Source organism: Caretta caretta, chromosome 4 (genome assembly GCF_965140235.1).
Source record: "Caretta caretta isolate rCarCar2 chromosome 4, rCarCar1.hap1, whole genome shotgun sequence".
NCBI lineage: Eukaryota > Metazoa > Chordata > Testudines > Cheloniidae > Caretta > Caretta caretta.
Window position 1 is genome coordinate 136,633,547 of NC_134209.1, and position 17,214 is coordinate 136,650,760.

At 43.1% G+C, this 17,214-nt stretch overlaps 2 protein-coding genes across 2 annotated transcripts in view; one reads left to right on the forward strand and one right to left on the reverse strand.

The window, feature by feature from the left end:
* The window catches only part of TACC3 (transforming acidic coiled-coil containing protein 3), a 31,217-nt gene extending 30,329 nt beyond the window's left edge, over positions 1-888 (reverse strand). The window contains exon 1 of the mRNA XM_075128109.1: positions 806-888. The gene's annotated coding sequence lies outside the window, so the exon portion shown is untranslated. The remainder of the gene's footprint in view (positions 1-805) is intronic.
* Positions 244-15,749, forward strand: TMEM129 (transmembrane protein 129, E3 ubiquitin ligase). The gene is made up of 4 exons (XM_048849121.2): positions 244-974; positions 3,671-4,145; positions 10,996-11,155; positions 12,704-15,749. The coding sequence occupies exons 1-4, from the start codon at positions 770-772 to the stop codon at positions 12,950-12,952; spliced, it is 1,089 nt and encodes a 362-aa protein (XP_048705078.1). The 5' UTR covers positions 244-769; the 3' UTR covers positions 12,953-15,749.
* The last annotated feature ends 1,465 nt before the right edge of the window (positions 15,750-17,214 follow it).

Below are 17,214 nucleotides of genomic sequence, written 5' to 3' on the forward strand. Positions count from 1 at the left end.
TGTGGCATTTTGCCTTTTCCCCTTTAAGAAGATCCTGCTGGTTTTTACTTTATTGGTATAATACTAGCAATGGTTAGCATCTCTAGATTTGGTTGCCTAAAGTTAGGTGCCCAAGTTGGAAAATGCTGGTTTGTGTAACTTGACCAAGCCCAGGGGAATCCGTATCAGGATCGATCCCCTGCGGTCAGTCCCTTGTCTAGCGCCTGGGAGCAGAGCTCAGGCTGCTGGCTTCTCAGTAGAGGCACTGACTCAGCCACAGGCCGCGGGCTAGTAGGGAATTACAACAGCCCGGGTAGTAACCGGGGCACGCAGGACAGGCCCCTTGGGTGAAATGGCCACGGCTCTTTGTGAAAAACCGAGGGACCGACTGTCATGAAGTTTTTTGGACCTCAAAGCCCAGCAGCCCGCTGCTTGTGGGAGGACTTCGGATACCTCGCTCCGGAGCCGGTTACGTGTTCAGGGCTCGCGTCACAGGGGCTGGGAACCGGAGAGTTGCACACGAAAGCCGAGCGGGAGTCGGCGGCGGCCCGGGAAGGCTGCTCGCGGCCCGGGGACAGGCACACGCGCCCCCGGGGCCTCTCCGTGCCCTGCAGCCCGCTGTAGCGCCCCCGCTCGCAGGAGGGTCCCGAGCCGGCTCCGCTGGGGGCTGGTCTCCCGCTGGGCGGAGGCCGCGCCGGGGATCGCCGCTTTCTGTCCCGCCGCACAACTTCCTCTCCCAGGGCCCTGCGCGGCGGCCGGACTCGGAGCCGCCTCTGGAGCGGAGCGGGCCATGGACAGCCCCGCCGTGACCTTCACGCTGGCCTACCTGGTGTTCGCCGTCTGCTTCGTGTTCACCCCCAACGAGTTCCGCTCGGCCGGGCTCACCGTGCAGAACCTGCTGGCCGGCTGGCTGGGCAGCGAGGACGCGGCCTTCGTCCACTACCACCTGCGGAGGAGCACCGGCACCATGCTGGCCCACGGCCTGCTGCCGCTCGGTGAGGGGGGCCTGGGGCACGGAGGGAGCGGGGCTGGGGGAAGCAGCTGAGGCGGGGGCGAAGGGGGGCTGTGGGCAGAGTGGCCGGGGGGGGGGAGCTGTGGGGAAGGGCTGGGGCCAGAGTGGCCGGGGGGGGGGGGGGAGCTGTGGGGAAGGGCTGGGGCCAGAGTGGCCGGGGGGGGGGGAGCTGTGGGGAAGGGCTGGGGCCAGAGTGGCCGGGGGGGGGGGGAGCTGTGGGGAAGGGCTGGGGCCAGAGTGGCCGGGGGGGGGAGCTGTGGGGAAGGGCTGGGGCCAGAGTGGCTGGGGGGGAAGGGGGGCTGGGGCCAGAGTGGCCGGGGGGGGGAGCTGTGGGGAAGGGCTGGGGCCAGAGTGGCTGGGGGGGAAGGGGGGCTGGGGCCAGAGTGGCTGGGGGGAGGGGAAGGGGGGCTGGGGGGAAGGGCTGGGGCCAGAGTGGCCGGGGGGCTGTGGGGAAGGGCTGGGGCCAGAGTGGCCGGGGGGTGGGGGGCTGTGGGGAAGGGCTGGGGCCAGAGTGGCCAGGGGAGGGGGCTGTGGGGAAGGGCTGGGGCCAGAGTGGCCGGAGGGGGGGAGGAACGGGAAGATGGTGGGGGAGAGTAGCGGGCGAGGGGTTGGTGGAAGGAGAGGGAAAGTGCTGGGGGAGAGTAGCAAGGGGGAGGAAGGAAAGGGAGTGGGAAAGGATAGCGAGGGGACTGTAGGGAAGGGTGGGAGAATGGTCAGGCAGGAGAACAGTTAGGGGGTTGGATGAGATCAAGGAACTATGGAGAATGGGGGAGTATAGCTTGAGGAGAGGGGATGGAGGGAAATAGCCAGGGAGCTGTGGTGAAGGGGGTGGGGGGATAATACCTAGGTCGTGTGGTAAGAACTGAGGGGATGGAGAAGGAGGAAGAAGGTGACAGCAAATTAAAATAGGTATTTGTACAGTCTCTGCTGTCAGACTGTCCCGTTGCACCTTCAGTTAGCAGTGACTGTGCAGAAAGCCTGGACCCTGGTCTGTCATCATTTAGGTTTCAGAGTAACAGCCGTGTTAGTCTGTATTCGCAAAAAGAAAAGGAGTACTTGTAGCACCTTAGAGACTAACCAATTTATTTGAGCATGAGCTTTCGTGAGCTACAGCATACATCTGATGAAGTGAGTTGTAGCTCACGAAAGCTCATGCTCAAATAAATTGGTTAGTCTCTAAGGTGCTACAAGTACTCCTTTTCTTTTTGTCATCATTTAGTCAGTCTCCTGACAGTGTGGTTTCCCCTTCTCATCTCTTTCACTTGCTGTGATTTGCATCCTCACTTCTTTACTGAATGTAGCCTTGTCTGCACTGAGTTTGAAAAATGCGCTCTATTGTGTCCCCTTGACGTGGGTGTGGCTGTGTGAGCTGAAGGAAGGCAAGACCCAGATCTTGAAGGTTGAGGGATTGTCCATGGCTTCAGTGTCTTTACATGCTTCTGTCTCTTTAGCAAATCCACAAACACATCTGAAGTACTTGTGAGGTGAAGCAGCTCCTTCATATGCATCAGAGCCTCATTAATTTGCACCAAAATAACAATGGTCTTGCCCTGCCTATGAGTGGAGATCTAATATCAGCTCTAGTGAGATCTGGTATTACTAAGAATTCATTGTTTTATAAAAATTCACTATTAGAATATTTACTCAGACATTACAGAATATTATAAATAAAACAAAACTACATGTCAGTGAAAAAATACTGTAAGATATAGCACCTTTTAACTAACTGATTGTCAGATTCTGCAAATTATGAAGTAATCAATAATGGGTTTCCCAGAAAATGGTGCAAATAGCGAGGTTCTGCTTGGGGCATTAGATGTGAATGCTTAGAGCCGCTATTGAGGGTGGCCCCTAGGGAGCATGTTGTAGGGAGGTAAAATTCTGTGTAAACAGAAAATAAAGACAGTCTTGCATTCACCCCAACCATGGTGCCCTGTGTCTCTACACCACTCTAATAAAGCAGTGTAAGTGAACATAAATAATACTTGAGCTGTAGTGTTAAACAAAGTAATTCATTTTGGGAGGAGAAATCTTCAGTGTAAGTGAACATAAATAATACTTGAGCTGTAGTGTTAAACAAAGTAATTCATTTTGGGAGGAGAAATCTTGTAACTCAAAGGTATGAAATTACATCTGCATGTGAATTGTGAAACTGAACCAATCAGCACCACTGTCCGAGAAACTCTCTCTGTCTGTTGTTGTCATCAGAAGACCTACTCTGGCAGGATTAACTAACCCCAGAGAGGGAAGGAAGCAAGCACAGAAAGGCAGTTCAGGGTGGTAGTGCAGTGCCATTTATTATAAAGTTTAAAAAAAAACCCAAACTGTCAAACTTTAAATAATGGGGTTAATTCCATCTCTGGGACCTGCATATTATATACATACCACTTTACTTTTATTCTCGGTAACTCTCAGTTGGCTATGTTTGACTATATGTTATATAGGGATATGGGTTTGTTTACTCAGCAAACTGTAATGACCTCCCTTTACTAACTGTATAACTTGTGTAAAAATAAATGCCTTCTAAAGACTCAGGCTAGGAAAGTTGAAATTGAAGTCACCACCCTAAAAAAAAAAAAAAAGTCACCCAGAGTTGAGCACACCCGCCAGATGAACTATAAGATCAATTGGTGTGAATATATTCTATTGTCTTCTGAAAGTAAATATCTTTCTTTGCAGGTTATTACATTGGCATGTGCTTTGCAGCACCAGAGAAGCAGCTTTTCTATTTTTACCAGGCCTCAGAAGGCTGGGAAATATTCTTCTTGCTGGCTGTTCTTGCTCCAACAGTCACTGGCATCCTGGCATATTACTGGTCACGGAATGGCTGGGATAACCATCCTTTAGCTCGGACACTTGCCTTTCATGCTCTTCCACAGTCTGGTTGGCGGGCAGTGGCTTCTTCCATCAATACAGAATTCAGGAGGATTGACAAGTTTGCTACTGGAGCACCAGGAGCAAGGGTGATTGTTACGGACACCTGGGTGATTAAAGTGACCACTTACAATTTACATGTTGCCCAACAGCAGGACATTCATCTGACAGTGACAGATTCCAGACAACACGAACTATCACCTGATTCAAACATGCCTGTGCAGTTCCTCACCATCCGTGTTGCCAGTATTAATCCCTATGTGAAAGCTTTCGATATCCGGTAAAACAAATTAACCTTGCAGTGTTATGCCGTGTATAGTATATGCCATTTGATGATGGATAGGGAAGTGCATATGTCATATCTGCTGCTGCTGTGACAGATCCCAAAACTTTTAGGGTGTTGACACCTCCCCTTCGCCGCCAACAGAGAAAGTTGTGTGTAGCCCTGTAAAGTGCAGGGAAAAATGCTATTCAGGGAGATTGCTACTCTGTAAGGCAAATTGGCCAATCAGAGGAACAAGTTACTCATTCCCAGAGCAGGTTAAAGAGGGAGAGCGAAGCCACTTAGAAGAGCTGTGGGTGAGGGATGGGGGAGAAGAGGGAACAAGGGAAAATCTCCCGTCAAAATTGTGATAAAAATCAATGACTCTAGCAAAATTGACCATGATTTCCATCTTCCTTTGAGACATACGTACCTTTACAAGCTGTGGTTGTGTTTTCACAGTGACATATTGCAAACAAACCTAATTTTAAAGAGAAGTGGACAAGTAGCTTTGGCCCCAAATTTCACCTTATTTAAATTTAAAATCCTGCTAGTTTCCATATAAGGAGAGAATAATAAGACTGGGACTTTTCAGCTTGGAAAAGAAATGACTAATGGGGGATGTAATGGAAGTCTATAAAATCATAACTGGTGTGAAGTAAATAAGGAAGTGTTATTTACTCCTCATAACACAAGAACTATGGGTCACCAAATGAAATCAATAGACAGCAGGTTTAAAACAAAAGGAAGTATTTCTTCACATAACACGCAGTCAACCTGTGGAACTCCTAGCCAGAAGATGTTGTGAAGGCCAAGACACTAACGGTTCAAAACAGAACTAGAGAAGTTCATGGAGGATAAGTCCATCAATGGCTGTTAGCCAGGATGGACAGGGATGGTGTCCCTAGCCTCTGTTTGCTAAAAGCTGGGAAAGGGGGCAGGGGATGGATCACTTGATGACTATCTGATCTGTTCATTCCCTCTGGGGTACCTGGCATTGGCCACTGTCGGAAGACAGGATTCTGGGCTAGATGGACCATTGGTCTGACCCAGTATGGCCATTCTTATGTTCTTAGTGAATGTTCTCTGGATTTTAAATGCCTATTTTCTGTTTTCTGTGTTCCTCTCAATTGCTGTTTTTGTTTTTCAAGTCACTGTTTATGTAGGAGCTAGATAAATCTACAGTTCTGCAGCAAAATGTAGTTAACAAAGGCTATTTTTAGTGATGCTGACATCCTTAGTAATGCTGTCTCACAAAGGAATAAACAAACAACGCCCTGTTGTTTGTTTTTATTCATGCTTCTAAAAGGATATTTAAAACTATATATTTGAAAAGGTAGCTGACAGTGTCCATTTACATGGCTGAATCTGTAAGCTTCTAGTCTGTGGGAGAGCCTGTGGATATGACTGACAGACTAAATCGTAAGTGTCAGAGGGCTCTGAAGTCTAAACTAGAATAGCAGATATATTCAGGCCTGATCTAAGATACTAATCCATCAATTTCAGTGTGTTATTTATTTATAGTGGCATCTGCCAGACACTGAAAACAGATGGTCCCTACTTCTAGGAGCTTAGTATAAGGACGGTTAAGTAGAAAGAGTTTAAGGAAAAGGCCACAGTAATGGACAACCTATATACAAATCAACTTGACTTACTGCATGACAGAGGTGTGTCTAAGAGAGATTTAAAAGTGGACCAGGCAGGACCCTTGCAGGGTAGCTCAGGGAGGTCATAGGAAGCATGGAAGAAGGCACAAGGGTGATTGTGAAAAACTGACAGAGCTGGAACATTTGCAGAACTGTGGAGATTGTGGGGGGAAGGGAGGAGCCCAATGCAATCCTTGACAAAGGTATAAGTAGGGAGGGTCAAATGTGTGTAGGGCTTTGAAGATGGTGACATAAAGATTATTCATTAGCTGATTATTTCAATTGTGTTTTAATGAGGCAATAGTAAAGTCACATCCACTGTTAAGAATCAGACACTTACCTTGGTAATTTTTTCCAAAGAAATATCAGGGCCTTCCTTTTGCTAAATAAACTAGTACCAAGAATATTTTTTATAAAGTCAGAAAGTTCTTGTAATAAGAAAATGCAGAAATAGCAAATCTCCATAGGTATAATGTAGATGTAACATAACTAAGTCATAATAGGACATATGTCAACATTTCCCCTTCCCCCTGTGTGCAGTATAGGTACATACCCACAGGCTGAGTTGCACCATTGTTAGCAACAGTGGAAAGTTTTTGTAAAAATTGACTTGTGTGAACAAGGCCCCATATATCACACACGTTCAACATGAGACCCTAGGACCTTCTGCCCTGAACACACAGGCCTCGACCATTTGCACTGAAGGAATACCTCTACTTGCTATCAGCAATATTATCTTTAGCTATAATTCTTCATTTAGTAGTGTACTGGAGTAGCTCTCCAAAGGGCTGTATCATGCCTTTCTCATACAGGTGATTGATTTTTTTTTTCAGTTTCTCTTACACATCTCTCCATTGACCCTCACGCCCAGCTCCAGTTTCTACCATCTTGCAGCTGGCCAGCGGTTCTAAACAACACTTGGGCTTCCCTTTCTGCTCCTAGTATCCCACCTTTTGTGCTTCTCCAACCACTGCAAGACTTCCTGCACCTGTGTGCTGCTGAAGCTCTGTGCACCACTAGTTTGCTCTCCAGTACTCCGCTCTCCAGTACTCCAGTTAACTTCACTTCCTGCCCATTAAACCCTTCTCAGACTTCTCCCAGGTGCAGCTGATTCTCTCCCACTGAGCTTTCCGAAAACATTGGGGGTTAGGGCATTTAACCACCCTGTAGTCTGCAGCCACCAGAAGATAGCATCACAAACACTTGAGCAGATGTGATTCCATTCAGCCATGGGCAGTGGTGACACACATTACAAATATGTATGTTATCCCAGGAATGTCTCTTTTAAAGTATCTCCTAGGTGCAGTCCTCCTGAACTGTTCCTTTTCCTTTTTTATTTTTTGCAGACTCCTACATATTGTAACTTGAACAGAGTAATATTCAGTGTGATTGCAGCCCTATGTTAAAATATAATAGAACTGTAGGGCTCCGTTAGTCCAGCCCCCTCTGCTGGGGCAGGATTAATTTTACCTTATTGTAGGTTAAATTACCTATCAAAATAATTCTCAGTCTACTGAAGTTAAGATGTAGTCAAAACAAGATGTGTTGTTTTCAGATACATATGATCAGTGTGAAAGCTTAACTTGTAAAGGCTGAAAAGCTGAGTACTAGAGACTACAGTATATGGCTGTAGACAAGAGTTTGATCTGTTAAATCAGCTTAGCCTTAGCCTTGAAAGATTTCTTTCCAGTAATGGATGAGTATTCTTTATCAGTTCTGTCTGTGACAGAACCAAACAGCTAGTTGTGTCCCTGCAAACTGCACTTGCCAAAAATAGAAATGGAGGACTTGTGGCACCTTAGAGACTAACAAATTTATTTGAGCATAAGCTTTCGTGAGCTACAGAAGTGAGCTGTAGCTCACGAAAGCTTATGCTCAAATAAATTGGTTAGTCTCTAAGGTCCCACAAGTCCTCCTTTTCTTTTTGCGAATATAGACTAACACGGCTGCTACTCTGGAACTTGCCAAATAAGATCTTATCATGCTCCTGAAATTACTCTCCCATTGTAGGGGGTTTGTGTTAGAGGCTTCTGTTTCCTAGAAAGACCCAGCAGTAATTGCCTTTCACATCCTGATTTTCCTGTGTGCCATCACTATTTAAAGCAAAATTGCTGTATCCCTGTGCAGCTTCAAAATGGGGGAAGAGCAGGTTTAGAAAGGAAAATCACAGTTAAAGAACATGGGTAGCTCAGAGAATTAGCAATAGGATGAAGAGCCTTTACCTCTATGGCCTTGTCTATATTAGGACATTTTTGCTACAGTTTCTCACTTTTGCTGCCGCAGGTTCAGTTCCACCAGTGATAGCACATATGAGAGCCCTACTATAGACAAGTTACCCTCTGCAACAGGTTTTATGCCCCATGTTGTGGTGACCTGTGCTGAGCAGTGCTTAAAACAATGGGGGCCACCAGGAGCCGTATCTTAACTAGCATTGCCACTGTGGCTACCACCTCCGGCGCTGAACTGGTGGTAGCAAGAGTGGGAAACTTTAGCAAAAATAACCTAATGTGGACCCGATCAATGTTGCTGGACAATAGTGACACAGAGTTGTTACCATCTAATGGTTGTAGGTATAGCCTATGTGAAACATGAAATCTCAGTTGTGTTACCCATAATGCTACATACAAAGCAGTTCAATGGTTGGCACTATTAACACACTTTATTTATTTATTTTAGGGCTGTCAAGCGATTAAAAGAAGTAATCGCAATTAATAATTGAACTGCTAATAACAATACCATTTATTTAAATATTTATGGATGTTTTCCATATTTTCAAATATATTGATTTCAATTACAACACAGAATACAAAGTGTACAGTGCTCACTTTATATTTATTTTTGATTACAAGTATTTGCACTGTAAAAAACAAAAGAAATAGTATTTTTCAATTCACCCAATACAAGTACTGTAGTGCAATCTCTTTACCATTAAAGTTGAACTTACAAATGTGCAAAAAAAAGCATTCAAAAATAAAACAATGTAAAATTTTAGAGCTTGCAAGGCCACTCAGTCCTACTTCTTGTTCAGCCAATCACTCAGACAAACACATTTGTATAAATTTGCAGGAGATAATACTGCCTGCTTCTTGTTTACAATGTCATCCGAAAGTGAGAACAGGCATTCCCACGGCACTGTTGTAGCCGGTGTCGCAAGATATTTACGTGCCAGATGCGCATGCTTCAACCACCATTCCAGGTGATATGGGTCCATGTTGATGACGGGTTCTGCTTGATAACAATCCAAAACAGTGCAGCCTGACACATATTCATTTTCATTATTTGAATCAGATGCAACCAGCAGAAGGTTGATTTTCTTTTTTGGTGGTTCAGGTTCTGTAGTTTCCACATCGGAGTGGCGTTTTAAGATTTCTGAAAGCACGTTCCACACCTCGTCGCTCTCAGAATTTGGAAGGTACTTCAGATTCTTAAACCTTGGGTCGAGTGCTGTAGCTATTTTTAGAAATCTGACATTGGTACCTTCTTTGCATTTTGTCAGATCTGCAGTGAAAGTGTTCTGAACATGAACAACATGTGCTAGGTCGTCATCCGAGACTGCTATAACATGAAATATATGGCAGAATGCAGGTAAAACAGAGCAGGGGACATACAATTCTCCCCCAAGGAGTTCAGTCACAAATTTAATTAACGCATTATTTTTTTAATGAGCATCATCAGTATGGAAGCATGTGCTCTGGAATGGTGGCCGAAGTATGAAGGGGCATGTTTAACATATCTGGCACATAAATACCTTGCAATGCCGGCTACAAAAGTGCCATGCAAATGCCTGTTCTCACTTTCTGGTGACATTGTAAATAAGAAGAGGGCAGCATTATCTCCTGTAAATGTAAACAAACTTGTTTGTCTTAGCAATTGGCTGAACAAGAAGTAGGGCTGAGTGGATTTGTAGGCTCTGAAATTTTACATTGTTTTTTGTTTTTGAGTGCAGTTATGTAACAAAAATCTACATTTGTAAGTTGCACTTTCATGACAAAGAGCTTGCACTACAGTACTTGTATGAGGTGAATTGAAAAATACTATTTCTTTTATCATTTTTAAAATAATATACACTTTGTTTTCAATCAACACAGAATACAATATGTATGAAAATGTAGGAAAACATCCAAAATATTTAATACATTTCAATTGGTATTCTTTTGTTTAACGGTGCGAGTAAAACTGCGATTAATCGCAATTCTTTTTTTTAGTTAATCGCGTGAATTAACTGCAGTTAATCGACAGCCCTAATTTATTTATTTATATTGCACCTAGCTATGTGATATGTGCCTGAAAGGAGCAATAACTAAACTGATATCTGCCCCAGAGAGCTTACAAACTAGAATTTAGACGTGATGTAAATGAGTGAGTGCAAATGGGGCAGGGGAGGGACTGGACAAGGTAACATATGTAAATCCTGCAGAGACTCAGTAAGTTGGTTTCCACTTACTGGTGAACAAGGTTTATTTTGGTTTTATGTAATATTTTAATTCATCTCTTGTATGGCCCCTATTGGCAGTCTTGGCAAAGAAGCCAAGGACTTGAATGGGCATGAAGTCCAAACTACACTCTTGGCCCTAGTAGCCATGCATCTCGGTCTGGTTGAGGCATGATAATGGCCAGTGTGAAAAGCACACACTATCCAGGTTATATCTGCCCTGTAGTTAAAGGGATGGCTTCACCCTTCAGTATTGTCAGACTAACCCCTTTCATGCATGCTTAAGACCAACATTTTCAGAAGTGGCTTCAGGGTTGTGGTGTCCCAATTTTTGGAACCCCAGCTTGACTGAACTTGGCCATGATTTTCCAAGGTGTCATACACCTGCAACTCCATCTGAAATCAGTGGCAGTGTTGGTGCACAGCATCTCTGAAGAAACAAGCCAAAGGTATCTCAAGTTAGGCACTCAAGACGAGAAGCCAGTTTTGAAAATATGGTCCCGCATGAACCAACCACAACAATTAAAAGAAGAGTGAACGAGTTTAGGGTTTCAGGGTTTGTCTTGACCTGTGGAAAAGGAAAATAAAGTTTTTCCTTTTACTACCTATTAAAAAAAAAAAAAAGCCCAAAGTGTATTTATTCTGACTAGATACCAGACTGCACCACTCTACACAACTTTTCTAGGTATTCACTTCTTTGATGTTATGCTTCAAAGTAGCAAGCAAGATAAATTTTCTCTTCTTACTTAAATGGATGATGAGGTGACATTCTGTTCCATCCTTTCTTTAGGTTGAACTCCTCAGAGTATGGGGAACTACGAGAGAAACTTCATGCTCCGATCCGTAACGCAGCTAACGTTGTGATCCATCAGAGCCTCAGTGACTTGTTTCTGGAAACCTTTACATCGCTGGTGGAAATTAATCAGACATACCCTGTTCCCAGCAATCAGGTAGGAGTTTCTAATCACTTGACATTATAATAATTGTAGTTTCTGGATTAGTCAAATCTATGATTACTGTGTTTGCGTAGTGGTTATCTTACAGTTCAGTAAATATTTAGTAAAGTAAACCTGGCTGTTTTTTCTGGTGTTTGCTCCAAGAGAAGCCATTGATGGATTAAGTTTGGGGGAGGATGGGAAATATCATAATAAGGAGTTTTATTTTAATGTAATGTCAACGCTAGGATTTTACCTGGGGAATTTGGAAATGATGGAGTTACATTTCCATGTGTTGTCTAGAGAGCTAGAGTTAATATTAATAATTGAAATTGATGCGCATACCCTGTCTTGACAATTTGCCTTAGCTAGCTCACACCTTACATCTTGTATTTCTGGAGAGCTAAGTTACTTTAGATCTGGGCCCAGATCCTTAAAGGTTTTTAAATACCCAATGTCCTTTGAAATCAATGGAAATTAGGTGCCTAAACATCTTTATTGATCTGGGCTATTATCCTTTAATGTATTGAAATGATTCCTAATCTGGATCTTATTTTCATTATAAATAATATTTTGAATCTTTTCTTCGGTAATAATAAGGACCAAGTGTCAATGGAAACAAACCTTCAGGCTCAGAACTGTACAGTTATTGGGTTGAGAGAGAATCACTTTATTTCAGTCCTTTTAGCTTGTGGTATCTTTAGGTATAAAGTACTTGTGCTTATGGGTTTTGGTTTGATACTGACTGATACCATAAGTAATGGTCTACATTGAAAAAGAGAGGTGATGATTTGGGAGTTAAAACACAGAAATGGGAATTGGGAGATCTAGGATATCTCCCTAGCTTTGAGACTGACTTTCTGCGTGACTCTAACCAATGTACTCAATCCCTCTGTGCCTGAACTTTCCCCCTCTGTAAAATGTAGATAATATCTTGAAGGGGAATTATGAGGCTAATTTGATTGTAAATAGTACTTGGCACTTTTCATTTATAGAGTAAAGTGCTGTACAAAGTATGGTAAGTATAATAAAGGCCATTTTACAGATGAGCAAAGTGAGGCACTGAGTGGTTAAGTGACTTGCCGAGGGCCACACTAATGATTGAAAAAGCTGAGAGCAGAACTCAGGTGTAATCCTCCCAGTTTAGTGCCCTATCTGCTGGACCACGTAAATGCTTTGAGGGTCTGGGCTGGAAAGCCCAATGGCGTTGCAAAATATTATTGTTAATAAAACCATTAAAAACTGTTGTTCCAGCCTGCACCTTCTCAAGGGGGCTGCAGGTGCACACCCAACATGACTAACTGTGGATTAATGCCCAGATAGTCTGTCCTTTTCAGTTATACAAAATTTGCTGGAAAACTCCCAGGGGGTGAAATCCTGGCCGTCTTGAAAAACACCCATTAACTTCATTGGAGTTAGGATTTCACCCAATATATCTTCCTTCCTTTTGGGGGAAGGAGACTACATAACAAACATTACATTTCAAGTACCTTCGTAAATGTTGTTGAAGAGCAATAATTTGCTATACGGTTATGCTTTTTTACCCTTTTTCTCTTTCTATAGGAGCTGGAGCCATGTATAGGGTGTATGCAGACTAATGCAAACATCAAGCTTGTTAAAAATTGCCAAGAGCCAAACGAAGGAGAATGCCAGCAATGCTACTGTCGTCCTATGTGGTGCCTGACTTGCATGGGGAAATGGTTTGCCAGCCGGCAGGATCAGCAGCACCCAGAGACCTGGCTATCAAGCCAAGTGCCCTGTCCAACCTGCCGAGCAAAGTTTTGCATTTTAGATGTTTGCATAATACAATGAATAATATCTTGGTACAATTTACCTTTTGAAATCTGAATGTATTCACAGCAGGGTTGGATGCGAGCCCCATTAGATTTGTTTCTTGCTCTTCTGCTTCTGAAGAGGTAAAAGCTCTGGAGTTTTCTTCTTCAAAGCCCTGAAAATGGCAACCGAACATTTTCTTTTCCTTTTCTTCCCACTCCTCAAAATGTGTTCTCCATTTTTATTCACTAACATCGTAGTTAAAATTTTAGATTGTTGAGTTTTTTTTGGGGGGGGGGGGGGGTTGCTTTTCATTTCCAAACAGTTGGATGCACTTTAAACCAATAAGAGTGGCCCATTTGCTTCCCTTATATCATAGGTGAAATCCTGGTAAACTAGCTATATCTTAAGTGCTATTTTAGTTACAGGATTAAGCATGGGTGTTTAATGATTCTTTAGCTAAGGGCTAATTTTCCTTTATAATAAGATGTACTAAGCAAGTTGCTATTGCTAAGGATAGTTGGCTCAAATTGCAGCCTACCTTTCTTCATCTTGAATCCATTTGTAAAGTCCATTTTAATTTTTGTGGGCTTTCCTCAAAACAGACGTCTCAGTGTTGTGTTTTTCCTTTCCACCAAAACAGGCCCACAGATCAACTACTATAGAGATCTAGGAAATTACGCTGTAACTTCTGCAGGGAGTTTAGCGCAAGGAAGAATAGAAAATAGTTTGTTTCCAGATATATTTAGTATACAAGGAAGGTCAGTCAAAAAGGGTGGTTAATTTAGTTCATTAACCTGAAGTGCTGCTGGTGCTGTGTAGAGCATCTTATAGCTAGAGCTACTTTTTCCCTGTTCGGAGTCTCAGCACTCTCCAGCTAATGCTAATGTTAAGCATGACTTATCCATATTTGGACGGAGAGCAGCAATCCTCTCAATTATCTGAGTAATCCAAAAGAATGTTCGGCTGTGTCAAAACCTGTAGCTTTTTCCTCGGCAACTGCTTTTCCAAATGAATGGGGTGTCAGGACTGGATAAGGACGTGTCGCCATGCTGGCTATTTCAGGTATAGACAGAGTGTGGGTTAGACAACACAGTGGTAAAAATGCCTGTGCTTTCCTATACCACAGCTTCCACAATGGAGCTGCACCAGTGCAGAAAAGCAGAGAGATTTTCCTGGTGCGGACAAGACCGTATTACTAGCGCGTCAACTGTGTGGCCTTGTCTACTCTGGCACTTTCCTTAAAACCTCCCACTGATGCAGCTCCACAAGGGGTAGGTAGTAGCAGTGGGAGTATAGACAAGGTGCTAGTGGTTGCCAGCATTTGAATCACTGTAGGTCATGTAGGACCACTTTGAGCAGAAGTAGATGGCGTAGTGTAAAAAATGATAGCAGCCACTCTACACTCGAGCTCCCACCATTGGTAACAATTATGCTTTGAAGAATTAGATTTTTATTGGTAAATGTCAGGAAACGTTGATTTCACCAGACATGCACAAACTGATGAAATAATATTTCCGGCAGTACTAACTGAAATTTATAGATAGGCAAAATGAGAAAAATGCTGCTTGAGAACTTATTACAGTCCCACCTCAATGTGTATAAAGCGTGTTGTAATGCTGGCTTAGCGGAGCTGAAGCAGGGATGCCATTTAGGTAGCTTTAACTTTTTGCATCTCAACATCTACTGTCATTAAATAATTATTGTCTGGACCACCACCACCCTCTTCTCACCCCCCACCCACCCCTAACAATTTCCTGCAAAGATGAAAATTTAAATAAATACAAATCTAAACGAATGCTTAAAAATAAACCTCTGTATTATCTGCCAAAATTATTTTTTTAAAAATAGTCAGTTCTGCCAAGCATAGTAATAATACAAGCAATGAGTTGCAATAGCGGGAGATTTCATTTAAACTTTGGTGTAGCCACAGCCTGTGTGGTGTGTAGACACAAGCCAGGCATGTCAAGAACTGGTTTCAAATATGGTTAAAACTTGTATTGTGGACAGGGTTTAAGGACACTTAGAAATGACATATAGGCCTCTTTTTTGTTTTAATATTTATATATATAAACTACCAGATTACTTGTATTTGGGGAAAGTACTCACTTGAGCATGCTGTTAGGCATGCACTCTTTACTATGAAATACTGGCGACTCTTTATACTATATATTAATTAATTAATGATGATTTTCCTGGGTTTCATATCTCAGCTGTTTCAGATCGTATGGAATCGAAACTTGATATAGAGGCTGGCCATGTGGATCTGAATCGCTTTCATAAAAAATTGCTAACTGACATCAGGTTTTTTTTTTTTATTTGTCCAGAATCCAATTGAATTCCTTAGCTTCAGGCTTGTGCTAAGTCTGAAAAAAAATAAAAGCAAGACACTAATCATTTAAAATACATGATGCATGCTCAAGTGAGTATGAGTTTGTGGGGAGGTTATTTTGAAGTGACATTTACAGTATTCTTTCAGCCTACATTACATAGTCTTAGTGGGCTGAATTCTGCTCTCAGATAGGTGCGTGCATTTCACTTCTGTAATAATTTTTGCAAATAAAGATAATTTAGTATTTATTTTAATCAAGTTTGCATAACACAATGGTAAGGAGGTGTGGTCTTTAATGGAGTAGGCGCAGCAGGGAAATGGGTAGTCTGACCGTGGCTTTCTCACTGACAGTCACTCAATTTCTATGTCTGTTTTCCCACTTGGAATAATAATCTTTTACTGGAGAGGTGTTATGAAGCTTAATTCATAAGGAATTTGAGATCCTTGGATGAAAAGCACTATAGAACTGCAGAGTATTTTTTTAATAAAGTAAAAATAAGATGATTGCCAGTATGTCTTTTTAATACAAGCTTTCCTATCTGAGCAGCTTGCCCAGTAGATTCACTATATATTTCTTTACTTTTTTAACTATAAAAAGCCTCTCTTTGAGGTGACTGGAAGTTTTAATTTCAGTGGATCTTTGTGTCATAAGAATAGAGCTTAGTAACGCTTTATAATATTGTAGTATACCAAATGCACTAATACACATAAATGTAAAATATTCTTGCATCTTTTAAGGGTAGTGCTGTATCTACAGAAGTACAGTGTTTCTCAAATGTGGCCACGTGCGGTCACCTGAGTGTTTTCCTGTGGCCATGACAGCCTCCTGGGCAGAGATGGGGGAGGGGTCAAACAGAAGTGCATCCCTGCAGTGTCCAGATGCTCCAGGGGAGGGCTTCAGCCCACATTTTTCCCCCTTCAGCTGCAGGACTCCAGAGGTGGGCTTCAGCCCCCTCCCCTGGTTCAGCCAAAAGTGGGCTTCAGCCCCTCCTTGAGCCCTGGAGCTCTGACAGTGGGCTCCATGCTTTGGCCCCTCCCCCTGCCAATCTTCAGCTCGGGGGCTCTGGGCTTCACTCCCCCGTGCCGGCTGGTGAAGCTTCAGGCCCCCTTGGACCCTTCCTTGGCTCCAGCCATCGGGCTTCCGCTCTGGGCTTCAGCCCAGGGCAATGGCACTTCAGCAGTGCTGGCCTTACCAGACACCGTGGTCAAGAGGCATGGAGTGGGATGAGCCTGGGATGTGAGGTCCAGGGGAGCAGGGGGGTGATTGGGAGCCTGGGGAGGGATCTGTGGGGTCTGGGGATGGCAGCGGGGGCTGAGACACCAAAATACAACTGTACATTGTTTTTATTATTGAGTCTGCAGAGGGAAAAAAACCTACATAAATAAATTACAATGATTTGGGCATGCATATGTGCTTATTTATTTGTTTTTCCTAACGTTAATTAAGTATTTTAGGAAAATTTGTCAGACCAGCCACCAGGAAGAGTTGGTGGCCACACTCTGAGGCCATCAAAAATTTGTTGTGAGATCCCCTGTCTTAGAAGACTCACTAATATTTACTAAATAAAGTGGTTTTTGTAATGTCATGAATACTAATTGACATAAATTCCTAAAACCAACAACTTCTGAAGTTTAGATTGTTTGAATGAGTCCAACATGTCTCTAAGTTCTGCAAACATCTTATTGGATATGTTAGACTAGAGAACCGAGTGTTTTCAAACCTCAATGAGCTTTACCTTTAGAGCTAGTAGAAAATGAACAATGGGCCAATGGCCTCTTACTACACAACGCCCCTAACTTTTTAATTGACTTGCATACTTTAATGGAGACTAAGTGATATAGTGTAGAAATGGACATCCATTTTTGTGGTTTCATCAGGTCGATGGCCTGAGAAGTATATGGTGAAATAAGGTCCTTTTTCTCTCTTCCACGGAAAGTAATAACTTGCATTGAAGAATCACTTTAAAAG